The following is a 27,501-nucleotide window of genomic DNA, read 5'->3' on the forward strand; positions in this document are numbered from 1 at the left end:
ATTCTTACAAAGAATGTATAGAAAATTCCTTGATATATCCTATAATAGATTTATTCAATTCTTTTATACATATGATTGAGTTAATAACACAAGATTGCAGTTCCTACGTGAATAGGTTCACAATGAGCTGCTTTGTTCTATTTTTGTTATTTATCTGCCAAGTAGTTTAAACAACTACTTTATAAACATATCAATGTCATAACATTTGTAATATCCATTGTGATATATACGTAACAATCATCTTTGAGCTTGTAAAAACAAAACAAGAACAATGCCATTATCCTTGATTGCATAGCGATTCATTATTCAAAAATAAATAATATCTAATATTGAATTGATATCACTAAAATAATAAAACAAAATTACGTATTGATTCGTTTGTTGATATGTTAATATTAGTGTGGTTGGGGTTTCAACTTTTTTCGTATTTCGATCATTGTTGGAACGAAAAAGATATCAACTGAGAAGAAAATAACAAATGCAAAATTTTATAGTTCTACAATGTCATTTTTAGGTCGCATATCTTATTTATTTATTAAAAATAAGCATTATTCGTTATTTTGCCAGATGTTCTCTTTAGCCTAAGGAAATTTTGAAGATATACTTATAGCACACATCTTAAATTTATTTTTTTACAATTCAGAAATGAAATATCATAATATGAGCCTAACACTTTCCAACGATGTTCCCTCGTTTTGTTCCATACACCAAACTTCTGTATTTTGATACCCGATGAATGTTTCATTTTTTTTGTTTTTTGTTTAAAAAAAATTTCACAAGAATTTATATGTTTAGTATTTTATTACAAATTTTAATCCACAATTAATCTATTTTTATAAAAGTGGAGATTAAATTGATTATATAAATCAGAATTGACAATTTTGAGGATGCCTTTAATTTGAAATAGGCTATTCCTCAAAGTTCTTAAAAATGTTAGTTTTTCCGTAATAAATCCAATTTCAAATACCCGCAATTGTATGATCCTGTTCTGACGGTACTAATTTCTGATTTTTAGTGTGATTATGCATTGAGTTATTCAAGTTTTAGGAATTTTGTAAATTTTAAACTAAGAAAATAAATTGAAAAAGTGGATTATTGTAAATTAGGAATTGAATAAATGAACTAACTTTCATTAATTACACGAATAAAAACTCCGGACCTAAATTGTAATTAGTTTAATTTTTGTCCAATAGTATGAAAAACCATTTTTTGCGAACAACATTTTTTCGAAGGCAAATGTACTTGCCGTAATACTCCAAACGCATGATAGCAACTGACTGTATTTCCAAGAAAACTTTTAGAATCTCATCTCTAGAATGAATCCCCCCATACAATACTATATATGTATAGAACATTCGCACTGACTTCATTAATTGCATCATAATTGAATGTGATTCCATTTTGAGAGCTCAATGTTGATTACTTTACTTCATAAAATATGCAAATTTCCATAAAAACTTAATGAAATTTCATCACATGGCTTTAAAAATTAAAAAAAAAAAATTCCCATATAGATTTCTACTTGATACCAATGATGAGCAGTAATATTTGAATTAAATGAAAGTAAATCTTCTGAGTATCCTTATAACAAAGCTATTTTTTTTATCGATTAGCAACGATCAAAGTAGTATAATTAGACATCGATATCTTATGCCTTCAATTGTTATAATTAATTTTTATTTAGAATATAAAACAAGATTGTGTAACAATGTACAAACATATCTTTTTGGGTTCTGATATACTGTGTCGTTCAAGTAAATCCGGAATCTTTAACTACATTCTGAACAATAAGGAAAGCATTTACCTCTATTGTTTTAATTTTAAAGTGAGAGGTTGAGCCTTGGCTTTAAGTTAGTCATTCAAATTTTAATTCAAAACAAGTATTTATGATGTAGGAGAGCCGGGGGAACACTATAATTGAATTTGCTTGTGCAAGACACCGCCCAGCGTACATCAAGAAGATGCTTCGATATCCAAAGTCTTTAACGTCTATAAGAGAAGATCCTAAAAATTCTGGAGTGATAAAAAACACACTCCTATATCCCTCCTATAATTAAAATGCAGTTTTGGTTCTATTTACTTAAACTTAAGAAATTAATAAATATGTTAATGTTCTAAAAAAATCTTTTGTCGGAAATAGTAGAACTTTAATGAAATTCTTATTAATAATATGACTATTTATAAAGGGAAGGTGCAATCTTAATGTAAAAAAAAAAATCAATAATTGATTTTTTTAGGTATGCTTTAAGTTGTTAGAGACAAGACACCATTAGCGCTATAGCATAAAAGAGGCTTGTTCAAAATACTTACATATAGGAATATCCCTTTAAAATATATTTTATATCTTAGACACGTATTAATTTGTAATTATTATTAATCTTTAATACAGATATAATATTATTTTTAAGGTTTTACAATTACAACCTTCTCGTTCAATAGACAAGTAAGAAACGCCCAAACATATCTAGAAGAAATTTACTTAAGAATAATTTTAATACAGAGATTTTAATTATATATTTGTTGTGTACAAGTTGCTATTATTTCGTGACTCTACTTCTTAAATATTAAAAACTAGTCACTTCGTGCTCACAAATTGGAATTCATAAGGACTAAATGAGATTTGCCGGGCGTTGCCCGGTACATTCATAAATTAAAATTAATTCTCAACTCTTTTAATTAAAAAAAATATATATTCGTATTTTTTATGTATTATTATTAGAAATTGTTAATGTATTGACCGTGTACCATTGAGACTTGAGAGTTTTTTTACTTTTATTTGTATGTAAACAAAGTGGCAGAGAGTAACACCGTCTTTTGGCAAAATATTTTTTATTTTTTCAGTGAAGTTCTTACATAGTATATACATTCTAGATTAATTTTTCTAAAGAAAAATTAATTCTCTTATGAAAAATAGAGATATCCTTGAAGTGAATGCAAATATTTTGCAATATCTTTCACTCTCTAAAGGACGTGATCGCCTCTATTCATGTATTGTTTTAAACAAAGGAGATTTGAACTCAAGCCTGACCCAGCTTCTAGGTTCAAAATTACATTTTGTAGAACATTTTTTTAGAGAACGAGGATTATACTGCATTGTGATTTATGGTATTAATAATGGTCTAGCCTTGTTAACATCAGTTGTATGTTAAATGATTTTGGCTGGAATAAATGTATTACAACAATTTAGAGCATATCTTTAACATTTCAAATAGTATTATTGCAGGGGAAATATTATAAAATTATATTGAAACATATAAATATTATCATTTTCTTTTGCATGTTAAAATAATTACAGTAATAGTAGACGTGAACTCATTATTCAGAAAAATCTACAATAGAAATAACAAAAAAGAACGACAACACCAAATTTTTTTCACTTTTTAATATTGAAACTGTTATTTTTATCACCATAATTATGAGTATATACGCTAACATGAATTGTCCATTTTTTAAAGTCCTAAACATGTACTTACTATCTAAAATAACAGCATTTTAACCTTCTAGTTATTATGTGACAACCGTCGGAGTAAGTAAATATAAAAATTTATTGTGTTTAGTTTTTGGGAATATTTATTTTTCTATCCAGCAATCATAAGTCTATTGTATAGTAAAAGTGGCTTCCTTATTTTTTTAAAACCTACATTAATGTCTTGCAATGTCTCATAGTTTTGAAAATTTCAAACCTCTGATTGATTGTTTCAAAATATAGCAAAAGATGTTTATCATAATTGCAAAAAAAACCAATCGAGTTTATATGCATACAATCAAACAATCATTAAAAAATTACGTGACCCAAATAGCAAATCAATATAGCCTTATTCCACAAACGAAGATAAATAAATGTTATTCCTCGACAATTCTTAGTTTTCAACAGCTCTATCTCTTATTTGTGTTTTGAACGTTAGTTGACAGAACTCAAATCTACACTTCTTATACAGGGTGGTCCAGATAAATGGAGAAAATATTTTTAGGGTTATAATGAACCAACAAGATGGGGTAGACCCATATTTTTATCATTATTTGAAAGCTACATTCAATTATTTATAATGACATGCCCGGGAGATCTCGTGCAGATCTAACTATGCCATTGTACTGGTTTTGCACTTTTAATTTACATTCCCTGGATGGATAGAGTACCAAAGGAAGAAAGTATACCTTCCAACAAGACAGTTCACCGAACCCACAATGCCAAAAAAAAAAAAGAAGCAGACTGTCCTTGTCATAAATTTCCTCACTTTTGGAGCCCAGATTTTTGACCTGCAAATAGGCGGCACCTGAGCTCATGCGATTTTTATCTCTTGGGGATGGTCGAGCATACTGTTTTTGTTAAATATAGTTCTTCTGTTGAGGCCCTGAAGATGTCCATTATCTGTACAATGACAAAGCTGTATCTGCACGTGATTGCTTGACCCTGCCAAAGCTTTTGGTGCCGTGAGGTTGAGGTTATCAAGGGAGGCAGATCTCATTATGAATCATTGAATGTCATTTAATGTAGCTTTCAAAAATAAACAAACTATAGTTTGTTCATATAAGCCTTTAAGGATGTTCCGAAATTGTCTGGACCTCCCTGTACTTTAAAAAAAACTCCTTCTATTAAGCAGATATAGGATTTTCTCACAATTGAGGGATATTTACTCAATGCCAGTTGACATGATGCCTTGTTGAAAAATCCAGAAAGAATCCCATAAATGAACATAAAAATTATGTATTCTATAATTTAAGTTGACAATGAGTCCGGCCATCTTCTTGTTCAAATTGAAAACTATTCAAATCCGCCACATAATTATTAGTTGCCTTAATATTTTGTACCTTTTGTGCAAAAATTGAATTTTTTTTTTTTTTTTTTCCTAAGACGTGCTATAAATAAAATAATGGTTATTTTTTTTTGGTCTTATATTTTCCCAAATTGTAAATCTTCATTATTCAAATCCTTCAGATAAAAAAAAAAAAAATATATATCCAAAAAAAAAAAACAATAATTTATTATTCTATAAAATTACCCTATAAATATTTTTATTTATTTTTACAATGGAAGAACAAACATTTAGCAAAACAGTAAAAAAATTACTTTTCAGGTAGATGCAAAAACCTAGACATACTTTTATCATAAAAAATATACAAAAATGAGTGAGTACAAAGTAAAATACTTTTTTATAAATAATTAACCTCCAACATAACAAAAAAAATTAACTAATTTTCTATTTTATTTTATTAAAAATATATTTTTTGAATGTAGTTTTTCTTCATTTGCAAGAAAATTGTTTTTTAAAGCCACTCAAAAATTTGTTAATTTTAGTCCCATAAAATCTTTTTTTTTTTTTTTATAATTATACATTTACACAAATAATTTACTAGGTTATATACAAGTATGAACTTTGTACAAGTAGATTGTGTAAGTTGCAAGTAGGATGTGCAGAGAATTAGTCCTCTCAAGAAATCTAGAGCGCACTCCCCCTCAGTTAATAAATTTGTGAGCGCAGTCTCAATCCCATTCAATAGAAAATGAGCAGCGCTCATTTTTTCGCTCATATATGGGTATTTGAATTTCAAAACTTGTTATGATTGCAATGAAATCCCTAAAATTGATATATATTATTTATTCCAAAAAATGAAGAGAAATAAGTTACAAGAAAAAATAAGAACTTAAAGATAAAAAATTATATTTAAAATAATAATATTATTAATCCATTGTTTTAACTATTAAATATTTGATTCATTGACACAAGTAATTTTTTTTCTCTTAAAATAAGCTGAGGAGAGCAATTTATAAATTAGAAAGTAACAATTGTTCTATATTAGAACTAACAACAACTCTGCCAAATATTCAAATTACTTTAAATGACAATTATTAAATTGATACTATTTACATTTCCACTTGCAAATCATATAATTTTAAGTACTAATGGGAAGTTATTCCCAAACATTGGGTTTTGAGACAAGTTTCACGTGTACCATATGATTTGTGGCAACCATGCATTATTTGTAATTGCTTATAAGGATCCAAATAATTGATTTAATTAAGAGAAGTATGCAAGTCAATATATCTTTATTTGTCTTTTGGTGTGACTTGTGCTCAAAAAGTTTGGGAAACACTGTTTTATGGGACAAGTAATAACAAGGTTTCATGTACTATCATCCAGTGAAGCCTGATAATTAGTTTGAGCTTGAAGACAGGGTTCACAAGTTTTTGAACTTATGGTTGCGTGAGATTTTGAGATCTTATGACAATTTACTGCCTAAAAATATAAGAAAATTGTTTTTCATTTCTGAAAATTCGTTTACAACAAGAAAGATTGTAATCTTCACACATGAAGGAGCTGGCATTGTCTCTGGGGAAGCTTATTGGTTATTTCTGAGTCTCCTTAGAGTGGCCAGCTACATGAGCTACAAACTCGTCAACTGAAGACACCAGAGAGCCACAAATACAGAATAGAAAAAAATATTATATCTTATCTTGACATATAAGTTAAACCGTCTTTTCTTCCAATCTTTAAAGTTATTCTTTACCAGACAATTTTTTATGTTCAAATTGCGGAAAAAGTAATACAAATTTATATAAATGAATGAAAATTCGAGTGATTTAATCGTTCTAAAGATTAAAGATGGCGAACGCTTGTTGTTGTTCAAAACAATGAGCGCAATCCGCTCACACACAAGAATTTTGAGTGACGCTCGGTGCGATGCTCAATTGAGTGCCGCTCACTTATATTTTGGTTATGTATCACTGCGGTACTAAATTCTAAGCATTTTTAGTGTATAAGTTTTGTTTATTTTGTTATTTGCAACCTGACCAGCAGTTTTAAACTTTCTAAAGCTACTATGAATGTTCATTCATTATTGAGGGATGAACTTTTAAGTATAAAGTGTAAATGTTCATTCGTAGAAGAGCTGTTGCGGGGTTATTAGTAGTGATGAAAATCTTTGAAGAATATATCCTATGCTGCATTGAAAATTATTTAATTCCTAAGCAGTAAACCTCCTTTTCTTCTACATTCAAAACCTCATTAAACATTTATGTGTGGTCATAAAAGACGGAGAGTAACCCTGAGGATTTGTTGTAGAGTTATACTTGTAAGTCCTTGTTGGACTTAGGGTAGAATTGAAGATTAACATCGGAGTAATTTTTGCATATGTGCTTGTGTATTTCATTCTCCATCTAGCTAATCTAGTGATAAGGCATGATAGCTAAGCTGTTTTACTCCAAATATTCTTCAAATCAGGGTTACCATTTTGATTTTCGTTATTTTTCATACACCAAAAATTCTCCCAATTAGCACCACTGGTTATTAGTGTAAATTAATGTTTGCCTCGGAACATGATTAAGGATAGACAACGAACTAATTCCTCCTTATGACATTGCTCAAAAAGGAGTGGGATTCGTGTTTATTACCTTGCTCTTATAGATGCTCACAGTTAATCTATTTAAAGATAATGTCAGCTCAGCTGCTCTCCTTAATGAAATTCTTCAAATTGTCAAGGTTACCAATTTAATTTTTCTTTTTCTTTTTTTATATACCCAAAATGCTTACGAATCACAACCCTACGTTTAATAATGTCGTATTTAATTGTATTATATACGACCCAGTTTAGTTCTGATAATCTAATGATATAAATCCCAAGTATTGCAAATTTCTAATTTTTAGTTACAACTTGTAGAAGTTGTTGATTTTATGGTTATTTTTTTGCAAGTTCGTGTTAATATTTACCTATGTGTACCTCTAATTATACCCTAGTTACTAAAGTTATCATAAATTGTTCTTGAATTTATTTGTTATTTACTATATAACTAACAAAAATATATTAAAGATCTTAAGAAAAAGTGTAGTAATTACTCACTTCCAAACTTATATAAAAACATTTTCTTTATGATAAAAAACCCTGTACAGAGATATCAAAAGAATAAACTTATATCTTCATCATTACTCTTGTAAAAATATGATCTTAGACGAGTTCGAGAATACAATTTTTAGGAGAACAATTCCAAAAATTAGATTTGAAATATTTTTTTTTCGAGAAAATTTTCAAAACTCTATAGCTATTCTCAAAAAATTGAAAAATCAACAGCTATTCCCAAAAAAATAAATTAGGATATTAATTCTATTTTAATATATTTTAACAATCAACAACTGTTCACAAAACAATAAATTTTGTTGACAAAATTTCGAATGAAACATTTTTTTGAAAACAATTGAAAAATTTACAACTGTTCAAAATAAATTTAACCTTTTCGGAAAAATTTCAAATATTCATTTTTTTGAAAAAATTTCCAAAATCCACAGTTGTTTACAAAAAAAAATATAATTTCTTGGTAAAAAACATTTTAAATATTAATTTTTTTGCAAAAAAAAAATTGAAATTAAATTTAAAATATACAATTTTTGAAGAAACTTTTCAAAAACTAATGACTATTTACAGAAAGTTAAATATTTCGAATGAAAAATTGAAAAATTAAATTATATTTCAATTATTAACTTTTTTGAAAAAAAAAATATATATTAACTATTCTAATTGAAAGCCAAAATTCCTTAATTTTAGGGTGATACAGCCCCGTCAGTCCACCCCTTGCAGACGCCCTTGTAGTGGTAGAATGATTATTGGTTTATTTCATTAAACACTAGGATGTAAAAGTGTTCGTTGAGTCTTCATTATAGTTTAGTACCTTTATTTGATATATGAGACTGTATTTTGTATTTGCAAAACCTTAACAGGATTTTTTATTTTCCGAAGCTGTTACCATTATTATTTAATTATGTATAAGGGAACATTTAAGTATTAAGTACTTGAGCTCATGGAAAGTGGAGAGTAATAATGATGATTTGTTGAGGGTTATAACTTCAATTCCTTGTTGGACTCAGAGTACAGTTGAGGATTCAGATCGGAGTCATTCTTGTCAATACATATACTAGATAAGTAGTGTGATTTGTATTTATTTCCTCTCTCACCCTCTTATAGCTGTTTGCAGCTAGTCTAATAAATCTCATGACAGCTAATCTGCACTTCTCTGAAACATTATTCAAATTATCAGGGTGACCACAGTAATTTTCGGTTTTTTTTTTTTACCATAACGGCAGTTACTTTTTATACAACTATATTCATCTTTCCTCCTTTGATATTGATGTTCTTATAAATAGATTTGATGTGTTTTATCTGGGACCTACTTCCGTTATGAGTTAAGGTTTGGATTTGGTACGTGTTATACTGAGGTACTATTAGTAGCTGACCGTTAAAACAATGTCTTATTTATGTATTTTAGACATCAAAGCCTTATAGGATATATAAATTCAATTTGAATTGTGTTAGCATTAAGGCACTTCATATAAATTGAAAGACTCAGGCAGTCACTAAAATATTGATTTTGTCTGTAACTAAAAAAATACTCGTAGCAGACTATTTTTTTCTTCATATTTTGGCGGTTCGCAAACCGGGTTTGACTCGTGATATTCTTCTTAAATACAAATGTGGCTATGAAAAATATTATATATATAGTTTTCATTTACATTACAGACTCTGTTGAAAGTTATTAATTCAGAATATTTAGAGTGATTAGTTATGGCACAGTATAATCCTAAAAATGTTGTTTGGTATACGGTTACTGTAGTGGTATTGGGGTATTTATACATTCAAACAATACTATATTAAATGGAAATAGAAACCATTTTTTACAGTCCTATGACGTCATAAAAATTGCTTATCGATGACGTAACTAACCAAATTACTGAGCTATAAAGTTGTGCTTTTAACAGATAAAGATAGTAAAAATGAAAAATAAATTATGAAGTCATCAAATATTTAGAGTATCTAAAACACGGTGTGAAGATATTTCATTTTTCTATTATACTTATGTATATCTTGATTTAAGAAATACATATAGGTAGTAGAAACCCTCTAGGTGTGGTGAATAGACTCATATAATATTTACGAGCTGTCATTATAAGAAAGACACAAAATCCATTTGGTTATAACTCCGAAGAAACTATTTATTAAGAATCTACTTATTTGTGATCCAGAACATAAATTAGATAGAACGTTTCTTATAGTACAAAGGAAAAAAAAATTAAATAACCCTGAAGGAAACCACAATGTTATAAGTTTTTTTTAAACAAGTATAGTTGATGGGAAAATTTTATATTCATAAAAAATAGTTGCTAGTATTAAATAAACTATTCTCAATGGGTCAAGTTTAATTATGACTTAGATGTATTTTAGAAGCACAATTGAACAAAGGGATATATTTATATGGTATTGTGACTTTGCTCTGATCTTATTCAAATTGTTTGATACAATGGAGATATTTATAAAGTGGCAGCCTGGCAGAGCAGGAGTAAAGGGAATATTGCCCTTGATACTAATATTTTAATAAGTGGCATATTTTAGAAGGTGATAAATTGAAATTTTATAAAAGCTAAATAAAAATCAAGACAAAAATTTTTACTTTGTTCAAAACAAAAAATTTATCATTTAAAAAAAAAAATAAGATAAAAAAACAAACAAAATTATTCTTTAAAAAATCACTATAAAAAAGAGTAATATCATGGAGTGGCAATATTTATCCATGGCTCCCTTTGTAAAAGGTGAGCAAGGTTGCCATTGTACATACAGGGACGGGACTGATCTTATCTAGTGGTACACATTTTAGTTTTTTTAATTTTTCAAAATTAAAATTTGAGTAAGAGTTTTCTGACGACATTTATTTTTCAAAATGTTCTCATAAAAGTACTTGGCAAAACTTTTATTCAAATTTGAGACATCAAATCTAATAATTGCCTCAATACGAGATCTAAATCCCTTACATACCTTGATTACGTAGTTAGACTTGAACTTGGGCGTAAGTAGAGTAATTTATCCTCTAGACACGCCTAAAAAGAGTAATCCAAAGGGTTCGCGTCTGGTTTGGTTGAAGTCTTAAAAGTACAGATAGTTGTCTTTCAGGAAGGAGTTGATCTTAGCGGTACGATGACACAGTGTTCCATCTTAAGTGTAAACAAAGTTACACTTAACGGTTCTCTGCTTTAGTGTAGCAGTCTTTTATACAAGAGTTCCATATAAGTATTGACCCGCTCCTTCCTCTCCAGAAAAATAGGAGAACAGACTTCGTCTGTGTTGGCCACTTCATTTTTTATTCCAAATACATGTTAGGCTGAAGCTGAAACATTGTCTGGATTTTCGGTTGTGATGTAGCGGCTGTTCGGCTTATCCACAGTGAAATTTGTTGCATGAAAAAAAATTAAAAATTTGCCCAAATTTTGGTTGGACTTCAAAAATTTAAAATCTTCTTTGCTCTTTCCAAACCATTTTAGCTTTGTCTATTCAGAGTTAAGATGTCTTGTTGTCCTCTAACGTGATTCTTTCCGAATTGATAATGATAAAATGTGTATAACTATATAAGATCAATGAGGTACAATAAACATATATCCATAGGTTATGTGGCATAGATATATAAAGATTAAGCGTAGTTATATAATCTTGTTATTGATACGTTTAATGACCATTAAACCATTTTCGTTTTCTAGAATTTAGAGGAAATTTTTTTGTTAACTGTTTTTAAGAACACTGGAATACATAAATTTAAAACAAAGTAATACGAATTTGTATTTTCAAAATGAATTAACATATAAACTCAGACATGCCTGAAACATAGGATATGTTGCTCATCAACAATAAAATAAGCTATAATGATTTCTGCCAAAATTAATATTGGATTAGATGTGTATTTTGAAATGTAAATATTTTATTCCTATTAATAAAATATTATGATATAACGTTTGGATTCACCGCAAATCACACTTAAAGGTCGTTAAAATTTCCTGTTTTAATTACATCTAAATAATATGAGAGACTTTATAGGAAAATCCATATTGGTGCCAAATAAAGTCTAATAAACCAAATATGATGTTAAACTATTTTAAACATTAGGGGGTGTTTCAATTTTCCCAGATATTAATAAATAAATCCGGTGATTGACCAAAAAATGTGCATAAAATATTTGGCTGTATATATTTTTGAAATAAAAATAAATCGATTTTTTTATATATATTTTTAAAATACAGTTTTTTATTTGGATTCATATATTTTAGTGCATCTAAAAGTGATGAATTCTGTCTTTTCCTATTAAAGGAAATATTTGAACTATTTCTTTATAAAAAAGGGAATTTTTAATATTAAAAATTAATGAAGATTATAGGTAGTTGAAATACTTTTTGCCTCTGTCTCCCCGAGAGTTGCTTCGCGCCCCTCTTATGGGTTACTCTCTACAGTTTGAGAAGCACTATCCTAATGCTATCAAAAAATTGAAACCTACTATAAACGTAGTTCTTGAGATCGGTTTGGGTCTCAAGATCAATTTTTAGATATGGTTTCTTAGTACTGGGTGGGGCATGGAAATCTGAACACATACTAATTCAATAATTAATTACGGTTGAGTGATTGAAATTAATTCATATTTTGATACATTTATGTATAAGAAATTAATTACAAAAAAGTACAAACCTAAGCCCTCCACCTTTTGTACAAAACGAAAAAATGACACTTGAACGTGATCGACGAATTTTTATTCGTGCAATCCAAGCAGTTGGGCGTCTCTAGGACCACTGTCTACAGCGTATGCAAGTCTAGAACAGAGGAGTCTAAATAAACAGCCCATGTGAATCCCCTCAAATCCATGAGGGCCCATGCAGGAGATCTCAGTGTTTTACCCCAGACTGTCCATAGAGCTATATAAAGGGGACGAAAAGAGCCTTTTGAGGGTGGAGAGGCCACTTTTGAATTCTGCATAGAAAGAAATCCTTCTCCTTCCTTAAAAGACTCTTGATATCTTTTTGGCACTTTTGGCCCCCTACATCCAAACCCCTCAACTACCCAATTTAGATTCATGTCAAGGGGAAGGCCTGCAGTGTCCGTTATCCAAATACTGATGCCTTCAAAGCCACTGTCAGCCAGCACTGGGACCCCATTACAGAGGGCTACATCTGTAGTGGGTGCCAGGTTATTTACACCGCCTGAAAGTCATCATTTACGCTAAGTAAGGCTACATTAATAAAGCTCAGATACTATCTATAGAATTAATTTTGTTAAATTCTATTTTTAATAGGTAAATTATATCTTGTTGGTGTATAAAATTCAAAGTGTTCAGATTTAAAAGGACTTCTCGGTTACTCTCAATCACTTAACGTTTTGATTTCGAACCCTGAATAATTTATTATATTTGATTTCCCTTAATGTCCTAGTCACGTATTGTAAACAATTCATCAATGCCTTGATCTTGAACACAAAGCTTATAAATAAGTTATTTTTGTGCATTTAAAAGAAACTAGAGGTCATTGCACAAAAAAAGAAGTTCTCTTTAGACAACTAAATGCAATTTACATGTAATATGAGTTCGTATATTTTTACACTTAAAACTATTTTAAGGAGTAATTACGAGTAATTTCGTCCCTATAGAAAAAAGAAAAACATCGTTCACGTAGCTAACCTTCAGTGTGTAATTATAGACACATACATAATCATTGAAAAATATAGATCTCACAAATGTGTATGTGAATGTTAACGTGTAGACAATCTAGGGTATTCAAGAAGTAATTCTTGAACATGAGTCAAATTTCATTCCCGGATATTTATTTACTTACAGTATAGTAGCAAATACACAACAATAAAAGTTAGATAATTCGAATTAGGATATTGTAACTAAAAAAACATTAAACTCTAATTATGTTAAAATAGTGGCAAATTATTATGATGCATTGAAATATACTTGAGGTTTTCTTAAACAAATTTAAATAGTAAACAAAAAATGGAATGATGTAGTTCAATAAACAACGCAATTGGGAGAAATTATTCTCTTAAACTCAATGTGCATAAATTGACGTCTCGGTTTTACTTATATATTTACTTATACTTAATCAGCGCAACTCCATCTGACAAGTTAAAGGAAAACTAAAAAATGCTTCATTTTCGCATGGAGTAAAATACCTTTACTTGTCGATGTTTATCATAACTCGAACAAAAGTCAAAATAAAATGATGTATTGGTTCCTTCATTAAAGCTAATTACAAGCTACATATCAATTTTATCTTAAACTTCCATCTAGGTTTTTTAATTTCCTATTCTTCTGTTGAAAAAAACAAACAATACATATTTCAAGACCATATAAAATGACCTAAAGATATCAAGCTAATAAAGAAAAGTAGATAAATTATCCTAAAAATAAATTCAATATTACTAATATTTTGCGAAAATATCAAAATTAATTTAATTCATGTGCGTTGTTTACTTACATAACAAGGCTTTACACTTACATTTGTCTGACCATCCGGGGTAATGGGCAATTGTTTTGTTTGCAGAGATTAATACAGATTTTATGTTGTTTGAATGGACAGGTGGTACCAATTCATGCAAATGAAGTTCGTTTTGACATGTGAGGCAGTTGTATTATCGTATAATCAATGGATTCTTCTTTATTTTTTGAAGTTAATATCGCTAACCATTAGTTATACAGAATTTCAGGAATATAAATGTTGAAAATAATTTGCCATAGGGTTATAGATATTGAAACCAATTTAAAAAATCAAATGTTTTATTTCAGATTCATTGTATGAAAGTACAATATGATTGAATACGCTAATAATTTAAAAACAGTTATTAGAATACAATTCAACAAATAATAAAATCAGTAAATTACAAATTAATAATTGTTGAAAGAACATTTTTATGGATTTTAACTATTATTAGTTTGTAAACAAATTGGTCAAGAGTGGTGCGCCGTTTTATAAAACTGTATAATATAATATTATTAATTTATAAAATATAGATTTGTTCTTCACATAGACGGCGCTGTGAAGAATGTATTTTGAACTTCTAAACAAACAGACTATCACATCGCCTTGAGGATAATTATTCTTTTTAGTTTGCATATGCCCTTTAAATGCTTAATTCAAGCAAAATATATGGAACAATAATATTATTGAGGGCTTATTTGTTTTTATTACTGTAATTGTTTGTATTATCTTTAACAAAATGGATTGTTCTTCTCAAGTTCGAAGCATTAAGCTTTTATGCAGGCTTAATAAAAATACAAGGTTAGACCATAATGTAATCGGGCTGGCTAGAATTTTCAATCTGATGTATTGTACCGACTGCTGGGCAAGACAGACAGATTTTCCCAAAAGACACAATCACTCATAGTTTGACTTCACTATTACTAGAATTTTCAATTTAATGTATCGTACCGACTGCTTGGCAAAAAAAACAAAAACAGATTTTCACAAAAAACGCAACCACTCATCTACTGTGACGTCAATATTAAAAGCGTGGTGGAACATCAAACATCAGTGGTAAATGCGTTATGGTATAACCTTGTATTTCTATTAACCTTGGCTTTTACGATAAATGTGAAGCAATAGAGCCAAAAAAGGTATTTTGTGTAATTATTTCGGATACACGTATGGTCATACTCAGGAAATTTGATATTTCTGGGTGTGTAGTAGTTTTATAACCTCATTTACGTATGTATATACGCAGCTAAAGTAGTTATACACTCTTGTAACCTAATGATAAGTGAACTACTAATTTTTATATGTTTTTTTGCACGCTTCACAAGGGAATATCCACTAAACATATGTATACTCACTCAGTCTTGGTTTCATTTTTGATCCGGAATTGATTGCTATATCACAGTTGTTGTTTTTTCAAGGCCATTCTACAAAGTGGGCGTGGAAAAAAAATCAAAATTTTACCTTTTTTAAAGTTTGGAATATATTTGACATCAAAAATCGCAAAATCAATTTTTTTTACGAAAATTGTTAGACTATAATACATCCTCTTCATTATATATTAAGGCTATTAGCATCTACAGCTGCCTAGATAGAAGCTCAGAACCCTTGTCATGCCCCAGATATTTTGTTTTTAGAAAGCTGGACCAAACATCATAAATGGCTGATTTTATGCTCTCCCAATTAAGTTGTAGGGTAGTATGGGACCTAAATTCAATTAATTAGATAAACATATTTCTTTTTAAGTTGTTATAATTCGTTAATTAAATCAAATATAATCCATATTTAATTTGAGACAAAAATTCCGCTTACTTTTGTTTTAACAACCTACATATCTTATGCTAAATGTTTTTAAAGCAAAGCTCTTGAGTCTTAAAAAAAATAAATACAGTCATTAGTATTTTTAATGACATGCATTTAAAAAAAAAAATTTCTCGATGAATAAATTTGTCAAAAAAGCTTTTGATTTATTATTATCATATTGAAAAATTTAGATATGATGCATACAATTAATCAAAATGTACCTAATGTAGATAGGCACACATTTAGAATATTATCTTGTTATGTTAGTCACGTGAGTAAAATTGCTTTATAATGAATGGATTGAATCCACGCTCGCTCCCAAATAATTACAATTAATCAGTGATTCATTTACTTTTAACCCTCACCTACAATTATAATTGTTCCATTATGTAAAACTTCAGGTTCCTTTCCAAATTGTCTTTTCTCCTTGATTATAATTATACATTTCCGTATTCCTTCTCTCAGAGTATGTACAGATGTGTATATTTGGGTAGGTAGGTAGAAAAAAACACCATTTTACACTCATTATAACTTTTACATCTTCATTTATTGTATTATCTCTCCTCCTTCTAAATAGACAGAAGTAATTACATCTATATTCCATGTTTGTAACCCCCTACCTAGTTTTCTCTATGTTCTACGTGCACTTTTTCACTTTCAATATTATAATTGTTTTATATACGAGTACGTACAACTCAATGGTTCACAAGTTCATGATTTCTACAACTCCCATAACTTATAATTATTTTTTAGGGTAGCTGTTGATCTCTCATCTCTTGAGTATTTTTTGCAAGATTTGTTTGTTGGGATAAAACCAAAATATTTATCTGTCTTCACCTGTATTTGTCAGTTGACTATTTCTGATATAATATACATTTTATACACACCGAGATTGATAAAAATGCTTCTTACTCCTTTGAATCTACATTTTATCATCACCCATACTTTCTAGTATGACCCTGAAACATTCAATCAGATTATATGCAATTCTATATGTATCTTGATAATACCTTGCTTATGATTTGTTAGTATATTTTCCATTTTTAGTCGAGGCTTAGTGAATTAAATTAACTTTTGTTCTTTAAATTCGTTCTTTTGCTTATCCTATTGATTTCGTGGATTTTTCTTTTCGATGTGAGAACTGAGGTCATAGATGACTATAAATTGATTAAGGGCGCTAAAGTTGCGTAAGATCACGTCAACTGTTGTATGCCCTAGCTATATGATATATGAGTAATTTATTTTCTTTAAAAAACAACGGTAATCTAAAATTTTAGAATACTATATAAAAGACGACATTTTTAACCATATTATAGTAATTATTTATCTTTTTAAATTGGTAAAGATTCATTGACGTCACCGTCTGATATATATGATGACTATGAATATAAATAATATCTCAATTGGAATAAGTTTAACTTAAAAAAAAAGTATATCCAGGTTAGAGCAAGATATGAATGCTCTTTTTTATTATTTCTCGCTATTTTGAAAATTCTAAGGTATCACCAAGCAAGAAATTGTTGTAATTATTATCTTTTTTTAGGGAATGGACCTCATTTTTTACTACAGAGTGGTCCAGATAAATTGAAAAAATATTTTAAGGCTTATAACGAAGAAACTAGATGGGAATAGAACCATATGTTTTATTATTATTTTAAAGTTACATTTAATGACATTCAATTATTTATAATGAGATACATCTCTCTAGATAACCTCAGCCACTCGGCGACCAAAGCTTTGGATGGGCCGGACGAACTTGTGTAGAACCAGCTTTTCCATTGTAAGGTTAATATACTTCTTCAGGTTTTCCACAGACGAATTATACTTGGCAGAGATCTCATGGGCAACCCTCCCCCACATACATAAATTTTTTTTTAGTTGAGGTGCACCCCGTTTGTAGTCCCAAAAATGAAATCATTTTGTGGGCAAGACATCCTGCACTTTTTTGGGCTTTTGGGTTGATTTGCTGTCATGTTGTAAGGTGTAAATTCTTCCTTGGACTACCTTGTTCATCAATGTAATGCAAATTAAAAGTGCAAAACCAGAACCAGTGCAATGGCAATGCTGGACCTGCACGAGGTCGCCTAGGCCTAGCAAGGATTCCGGCGCCGTTTGACTGAGGTTATCATGAAAGGTGGAACTCATCATGAATAATTGAAAGTCGTTAAGTTTAGTTTAATAATTAATCAAAAAATTATGCTTCTTTCCCATCTAGTTCGTTTGTTATAAGTCTTTAAGGATTTTCCCAATTAATCTGGAACATTTTGTACATACAACATATCATTGATATGTGCTCAACCGGATGTAACATTTGTGTGAGCTCATAAAAACGGGATAGTAACCCTAATGATTTGTTGCCAAGTTATAATTCTATGTCCTTGATGGATTCAGTGTTGAGTGTTGATGTTTGTAGCTGATCTAATGAAATGTCATAAAAGTAAAGCTACGCTCCTCAAAAACCTTTTTCTAATTTTAAGGGTTACCATATTGATTTTGGTTTTTTTAACATGCCCAAAATGCTTACACATAGCATCAATGGTGATTTCTGCCAACAAATATTTTAAAATGTTTTTTATGACATTGTCTCTGGCGGGTTTTTTACGTTTACCACAATTGACACTAATTTTACCCCTAACAATTAGTAAAGATTGTTCAATCGTATTGCTTTTGCATGCAATTCGATTATGATGTCATACTGAGCCTTACAATATGTTAAACTTGAGATATGGAACGGAACTAGACAATATCTCAAAATTTTGGGACTAATTGTTTTGTTTTACGCTTTATATATTTTTGGTGGAGCATTGAATACCCATATTATTAAATAGAAAAAAGTACAAAAGTTTTGGGGTAAATACATATTTTTCTAACAACCATTACCTCATTTTGAACCATTTTTTGTATTGAAGGAAAAATTGAGAGACACTGATACAGATTGCTATGTGAGCGACACTCTAGAAAGAAATAAACAGCTGGTAAATATACAATTTATAGATATAAATACATAAAGGATGGGAAAAATTATTCAGAGACAAAAAATTATTGAAATAAACAATGTAAGAGACTGGATTTAACGCATAGACTCTCCATGTAAAATAACTTAAATTGAATAAACCGTGAGATTCTTCTTTTAATTGATGATTTGTGGTAGAATGATATTTGTTAATTTCTTAAATTATTCATAATCTTTTCATACGCTCTGTTGTATATGCTGTTCAATGTTTCCTAGAAATCAAACGGTTTTTCATTAAGATAATAATAAAAAAATTGCTAAATTCACAAATTAATCTGCACAATCAGTACCATGGAACAAAAATTTTAAGACTATAAATGCTTCTTTCAATAAAATATCAACATATCATTCCAATTAGCTTTTTATTTTAATGTAAGTGTCGAGTCATTGTGACTTATGAAAATCGATAAAATATTTAGCGAAAGGAATGTTTTGTTAATTAATTTTTATATAAGTGGCCCGCCAACACGACTGTATAATTTTTCTCAAAAATGAGTATAGATTTTATTTGTATTTTTCAGGTGTTTATCTTCCATTTCTATCCATATATAATTATATAATCATATTTAACTATTCAAACAACCTGAAAATTATATCTTAAGGCTGTTTAACGAATCGATCATACATATATAGAAAATATATTATGTGAAACTTTGCATATGATAATTTTCAAACCTTAGCAATTTTCCCTTCAAAATGACAAGTTTTCATATCTAAAATGTGTCTTGTTTGTAGAAGTGGAAATACAAGGATAAATTAAATTTTGTAAGTACGAAATTACTAACTTACAATTTCCTGAAAAAAACAAAAATATTTTACAAAAATTAAAAACTTATTCATTTGAAAGGGATAATATTTTAGGGTTGGATATTAAAGGGTGAAGACACTAATTATAATTATCTTCGAGGCCGTCTAGCCTCAGTAATAAAAGTCTTACAATTTTGTCTTGGCGTGTTTGGAAAGATCTAGCAAAAAACTACCATTTGATGTTTTTTTTTGTTTTTTTTGCGGTCAACAATATCCGAACAACAAGTAAAACGGTAGAGGGTGTGTTATCTCCTCTGCACATAGGTCAATCTCAGATACGAAGGGCTTTACAGTGAACTCTGTTCTGGACAGGAGAAATGATCTATTCTTGGCTGAATGAAGAGCTCAAGTCGAGGAAACTTCAGAACCAAACATCCATCTCAGGAAATTGTCCTCGACGTCGTGGCGTCCAACGGCAGCAAGATGTCTCCCTAATTCTTTAAGGCCAACAAGAAAGTCAACACAGACGTCGAATATAAGTTCTTCAGGCTCCATGGCTTACCATTGTCGAAGAGCACCCCAGGGACAGCTATGTGCTTACCCAAGACGGCACCCTGGCACACATGTCCAAAAAGGATCAGCATTTCTCCAGAAGAACATGGCTGCCTTCTGGCTGGCAGATTCTGGCCTTTGTCCTCACCCAACGTAAACTCCCTGGACTTGGGTGTTTGGTGTGTCTTGCAGGGTAAGAAGAACAAGACATCTCACCCAAATATTAATACCCTGAAGAATATGATCACGGACGCGTGCAACAACTTATCCTCGGACTTCAAAATTTTCTAATTTTGGCGTTCTCACCCTGTATAATACAAAAGTTCCTGGAAATGAGTTGTGTGTAAACGTATGATATATGTGGTAACCCACTTTTAAGGTGTCAAACATATTTATCGCTATATACGACAAATAAATTGTCATAAAGCAAATTAAAACTTTAATCCAGGACTGGATAGACTAGAGCTGGTTCGTCGCATGTGGCCAGGTAATCACTATTTTCTGGCTCGCCAAAAAACTTATATAAAATGTTATAAATATGATAGAGGGAAAATTTCTACATGTAAATATCCTGAAATATGCCTTCAGAAAACACATGATTTGTATCTCTGAACCATCCTCGTAAATGAAGACAATTAAGTACTGAAATTAACTTATAATAAGATAATTATTCCAAATTGTGGGACTTTTTAATCGTAAGATAATGTATTAAGTTTTAAAAACATTTATTTGAGTCTAACAAACCAACATTCTAAATACCAACAGCTGACCAAAAAAACTTGAGTATCAAATCTTTTTTTTTTTCGTATTAAATTTCTATTTTGAATTTCCTACGTTTTTAAATATTTTAATAAATATAAATATAAAGATTCTGCATTTTTAGTGCAGTTCTTTTAAAATTACAATATTTTTTGTAAATAAAATGTGATTTTCCATAACCCAAATTTCTTTTAAATATATTTAACTCCTCATCAAAATTGATAAGTACTTATTTTGTACTCAAAATTCGTTAAAAATTATAAATATTATAGAAATTTTTAATGTTTTAACTATGATGATATCAAATAACATCATATTGAGATCCCATACTAATACAATCATAGGTATATGCTTTAAGCTACTAAAAGTATTTTAAATCCTTTCATTAATTTTACAAGCTCAAAATTTTGAATTTTTTTCATGAAATGTTACAAAAATTAATTATTGTAACTTTAAGCAAATTAGGATTGCGTATAGTGAAATTAAATTTGTTTTATTTTGGGGTAGCGTTTTCCACCAGTTCACTAAATGTATCAAAATAAGTATGTTCACTAACGTAGGTTTAATGTTGGCTTTTCAATAAAAATTTTGGTCGCTCTTGTTCTATGTAATTGTTGGTAATCTTAAATATCCCAATCTATTCCACAAATTAGAATATAAAGCTTTTAATTCATCAAAAAATGTTTGTGAATTATTGAGACGATATTATCGATAAAAAAGAAAATATTTCTGGATTTTATCATTTTTTGATGTTCAATATTGTTTTTGTGTTGACATAGCATATTTTTTGTCCCAATAAATTTTCAAAGAAATACGTTTCAGCATTCTTTTATATATCAATAATGGGTGTTACGATCAAATTGGGGGATTTGTCAGAAATCTTTAAATTTGTCCGTGAGGCCATATTTTTCGGCAGATTACTTGAAAATTGGTTTGAATTGTACATATGAATGCTGAAAAAGAGCTCATTTAATAATGAATAATTTGTTAATTGTTTCCTTGATGTATGCATACAGAAAGTCCTAGATGAAATAAAATGTACGACGTTTGTTTTAGATACAGCGTAGCCCCAGACAAAATTAATCCATTGGATTAAGATCCAGACTGCTGGGTCCATATTTATTTCCCAATCAAGTAATTGAAGTGCTCACTCAGCCACTTCAGTTACCTGTCTGAAACATGACAATGTGTGGAGTCTTGTTACCATAAACAAGGCCTATCATGCAACTCACATTGAAAACCTCACGATTTGAAATCACCATGTTGCCATATACAAGGCACTTCGCCGTTCTTCTTTGTAAATTCAATTTTCCATATCTGGAACAGATGTCACCCGAAGTTTTTTTGATACAACAACGTTTCTCCTGTCAAAAAAAAAAAAAACCGTCTGTGCACGTAAGCGCCGATCTGATCTTAACACCCTTTAAATATGTATTTATGTATTATGTTTGAAGAGAACAATTTGGATATTTATTAACATTGGTTTAAAAAAAAATCATCATTTTTATTATTGCATTTATACGTATACACGTTATACATTTGCATAAAATATTAACATCTGTTCATCATTACCCTTCAAGTCATTACTTACATATACTAAAAATCATGGCTGAAACAAAAAACATTACTCTCTTCTGGGATGGGTCATAAATTTTCATAGTCATTAAAATGAAAAAAAAAAAAAGACTCAAATATCCTTTTTCTTTTTTGAACACCTCATGTGTCATCTGAGAAGGAATTATAGGAACGTATAACAGACCTTAGCTCTCATTTTATGTATCATTTTTATTATACATAATTAGTGAATGTATACGAAAAATGTAATGCGACTTCGTGCTACTTTTTGACAGAAAATGTTTTAATATCTTTATAATTTAGATGACGAATTGCTTGGATTATAATCGATCTTCTATAAGAAAATTTTCTCATTAAGGACGCGAACAAATGTATTTCGTCTAGACGTTGTTTAATTATTGTTTTATGACTCAGCAGATTTTAATAAGAACTTTCATTACAAAAATAAAACAAACCATTATTAATTTTTATATTTATTTAAATATAGGGATGGAAGAATACAAGTAGGGGATGAAATCATTAACGTAAATGGACTAAGACTGCGTGGCTGCTCTATCGAGGAGGCCATAAAGATTCTCCGCAACAATCGACTTGAACAAGGGCCCTCCTCCAACGCTGACTTGGACATAATGGACATTGTCATAGCACGTGATGTCCCCTCCGAAGATGAGGAGGGAGACCTTTGTGACGAAATCGAGAACGAGGCTCCTTCAACTCACTCTCTGCCTCTCACATCTCAAGTACCCCACAACTTTCCTCAAAAAACGGAAGACAGGCCAAATTATGTGTCTCGTACTTACTTAGGCAGTAGTTCGGGCTATCGCTACCGTCGACATAGACTGAATGAGAACGCACCTAGTTTGTCGTCTCTTCACGAAACGAGCTTAAATTCTGATACAGATGAGATTAAGTCAAGTTGTTCTCTCATTACCTGGAGACGAAAGCATGGAGGAAGATTGATTAATGGGGGCTATGTCTCAGATGGAGGATTCAATCATCCAAAAGAGTTACTCAACTTATCCAATAATGTCAATCATAGCAGTAGCAACAATGTTCCCATTAAAAAGTCGAAAGGGATCATGTTGAACACCTATAATGTTGTCTTTGAAAAGGGTCAAGGGAGGAAAGGACTGGGATTCAGTGTCGTAGGGGGCAGGGACTCACCAAAAGGACATCTCGGAATATTTGTCAAAACCATATTTGCACATGGACAGGCTGCTGATCAAGGAACCCTCAAAGAAGGTAAATTACATTACCCAAGCAATACTATATACATAGAACATGCACTTTTTTCCCTTAATTTTTTTGAGCAACCAAAGACTTTATTTCGTGTTGTACGATAGTTATGAATTGAAAGAGCAAATTAAATTAAAGCAATCTCTTTATGAATATCGTAAGTAATTAAAATAACTTGAGGATTGTTTCAATTCAATTTCCTCTTTCATTTCTTAACTACTCTCAAAATTGGTTTTCGAAATGTGTCTCATAACATATTTTCGCATGAGCAATATACTTAAATACAGAGCTGTCATTTATATCTGAGCACTTTGAATTTTAAACTTCAACAAGATATAATTTATTTATTAACAACATAATTTCAAAAATAATAATATTAATAGATGTGTGTCTGTGCTCTCTTAATCATTAATGTAGCCACCCTTAGCGACAATGGACGAAGCCATGGAACACGCTTCGGATGTAGTCTTAGTACTGGCTGAAAGTGGCTTTGAGGGCTTCGATGGTTGGATGACGGACACTTCAGGCCTTCCCTTCGATTTACACTCAAAAAGTGGAATCAATGGGATTGGCATCAGGGCTGTAGGGAGGACAAAATTGTCAAAAATAGAGTTCAAAACACTCATTTAAAAGATTGGCCTCTCCACCCTCATAAGGTTCTTTCAACCCACTTTTTTAATAGCTCTCCGGACAGTCTACTGTGAAATGACTGATGCCCTCTGCGGATGTAGTCTTCTGTTATGGTGTCCCGATGCAAGCTGACAGTGGCTTTGAGGGCCTTGGTGTTTGGATGGCATACACTGGAGCCCTTCCCTTCAATATGCACTCAAAAGGTGTAGTTGAGGGGATTGGCATCAGGGCTAATTGACCAAAATTGCCGAAAAAAGACTTGAAAAGATTTATTCAAAATAGTCTTGCAACGAGGGAGATAGATTTCTTTTATTTCTGGTGTCAAAAGTAATTTACAGAGCTCAGGTTATTTTTTGTTACTAATTGTTTATGCTTTAATATATCAAAATAAATAATAATTATGGAATCCATAAGTGTTCAGATTTCTTTGAACCACCCGGGCTTCCCTCATTATTTCAACCAGATCATCCCCGGAGCAGACCTGGGGAGTTTTATCCGTAAGGACAAAGGGCCAATCAAATTATCAAACCTTTACTGCCATCTCAGCTACACTGACCAACTAGAGGCATAAAAAGATGGAAAAAAGATCTTATGTTCCATGTTTAGAGTATTTCTTGCATTATCAACATAACATACTATTATAATATAAATAATATAATATAATTACTCTTTTTGAATGGATTAGGCGATGAAATACTCTCAGTGAATGGTCATCGAATCCAAGGTCTTTCTCACTCTGAAGCAATCTCCATCTTTAAGGGAATAAAGAAAGGAAAAGTTATCATTCAAATTTCCAGAAGAGAATCCTCTGCCATACATGTTAACAAGAGGTAAGAATGGACTCTTCGTTTTTTATTTATTTCTTTTTTTGATAGGATTTATAATGTATTTATAAATGAAACATCCAATTTCAATTTTACCAAAAAAAAAATTAAAAAAAATAACGACTAATTTTGATGATTCATAGAAATAAATTCAAATTGCACAGAAATACGATATTACATCTTTGAATGCTTCAATTTGCAAATACAGATTGTTATTAAGAAAAGTGACTTAAAAAAAACAAAACATTGTTACTACATACAAAAAATAATATATGTGTAAAGTGAGTTAAAATACATTATGTACGACTAAGGAAATGGATAACAATCTGTTAGAAAGAGAGAGACAAACAAGGCAGTAAATTGCAAATGAAGTTATTATACGTTTCTTACTTATTGCAATTTGTATTCCCTGGTGTGTTAAATAATATATAATGTATTTTAAGGGAATGTGAACTTTATATTATTTATGAAGGGTACTAAAGGTATGTGATGCTCTCATTATTTCCAACCTCTAAAATAATCCACCTAGATTATTTTAAGTGCAAAATGGTGCAAAAAGTATTTATTGTAGAAACAGTAAATACGTAACATGTATTTATGTGCTATAGATTTACCCAGGGTATTTAAAACAGTACGATAGTGGGCTCCTGAATAGGGTGAATGAGTTTTCCCTAGCTCAACTTAATCAATATTCTCAAAAAATACAATTATTAAACCAATAAGACTATGTATTTTAATTATCCTTTATATAAACAATCTCGATCTTAAGGCTAAATGCCTAGCTGGGCTTCTACTCGTATACCTCAGACATATCAGTCCGTTTCTTCTCCACGAAAGTCTTTAGAACACCCATATTCATATGGGAGGTGGCACAGGCCTTCCTCTTGATGTTGCCTCAGATTCCACAGTCAAGATACTTGCAGTCGGAGAACTCATTGACAAGAGACAGAAATACGCAAAGTTTTTTTTTCCTTTTGGACTTGTAGCCGGGGGCAGAGTCTTGCAAGAAAATATAATTTTACTTGGGGTAGTTGGCTTTCAAAGAGGGAAAGGAAACTATTTCCAAGACCTCCAGGTACAACTCCGATCTTGAAACACTTTGTAAACCAAACAGTACTCTTTCAGCTTACCCACCACTTCCAGGCTTCTGTCAAGGCTCTTGTTGTCATCCTTCGGTCTTTTAATCTAGGTAATGATACCTATTGAGCAGGGAACAATGCAGGAGATCTTGTCCTAACTCATTCAAGTGTCAAAAAACCATTACACAGGATTTCTTTTGACCTCCATCTCAGTTGTCTTTCGTCTGATGAAGTTTCACGAGTAGTGTTTGTCTACTCTACCAGTTTATATTACACAAAAAATATGTTTTAAATATTTAGTAAGCTAGTGAAACCCTTCTTTACACGATTCAAAGGACATACTGTATATTAAATTGGCATTGAAACCGGTACATTCAGCTCCGCTAAGTCATTAAAAAAACCTATATACAGATCTAACCTCATGGATGCCCTACCCCAACACCCAAAACAAAATTGGATTTTATAAAAAAACAAAACAAGACCAAAACTTCTCATTTTTTTAATATCATACAATTTTTAAGCTATCTTTTTGGTAAAAAAAATATCGAAAAGTACCGATATCTCTATTGATATCGGAGCTGGTACAAAAGTATTGGCATCGTGACAAGACTTGCATGTATTGACTTAGATATACATATGTACTGCTCAGAGGAAGTTCATTTTTACAATGTGTTGTTCATTTCCGTTTTCTGATGCTTCAATGTTAATCCTCAAATATAACACAAAGCTCAATACACACACACACCCATAATATATGAGTCTCATTTTTTTTTGTAAAAACAAAACAATATATAGGTAACAACAATCAACTCATGTTCAAACTGCAGTGCACATACATAAATGTAAAAGAGGCTTTGATCTATTTTGCATAATAAAATGCTCAATAAACGAACTCTTCTTTTACAAAACTTTCCTGAAATCCAGGCACAGATCTTTCATGGTTTCTTGACCTCGGCTAGAATGAAGTTGTCATTACTAAAATAGAGCAGGAGCGTTTGCCAATGATAGTGGCGCCGTCT

The 27,501-nt window shown here is 30.5% G+C and overlaps 1 protein-coding gene across 1 annotated transcript in view; it reads left to right on the top strand.

Annotated features, from left to right (window-relative positions):
• The window catches only part of LOC121115642 (uncharacterized), an 89,036-nt gene that overhangs the window by 44,382 nt on the left and 17,153 nt on the right, over positions 1-27,501 (top strand). The window contains exons 2-3 of the mRNA XM_040709735.2: positions 23,201-23,955; positions 25,265-25,409. Coding sequence (XP_040565669.1) covers positions 23,201-23,955; positions 25,265-25,409 — 900 coding nt within the window. The remainder of the gene's footprint in view (positions 1-23,200; positions 23,956-25,264; positions 25,410-27,501) is intronic.

The sequence above is a fragment of the Lepeophtheirus salmonis genome, chromosome 4 (assembly GCF_016086655.4).
Source record: "Lepeophtheirus salmonis chromosome 4, UVic_Lsal_1.4, whole genome shotgun sequence".
NCBI lineage: Eukaryota > Metazoa > Arthropoda > Copepoda > Siphonostomatoida > Caligidae > Lepeophtheirus > Lepeophtheirus salmonis.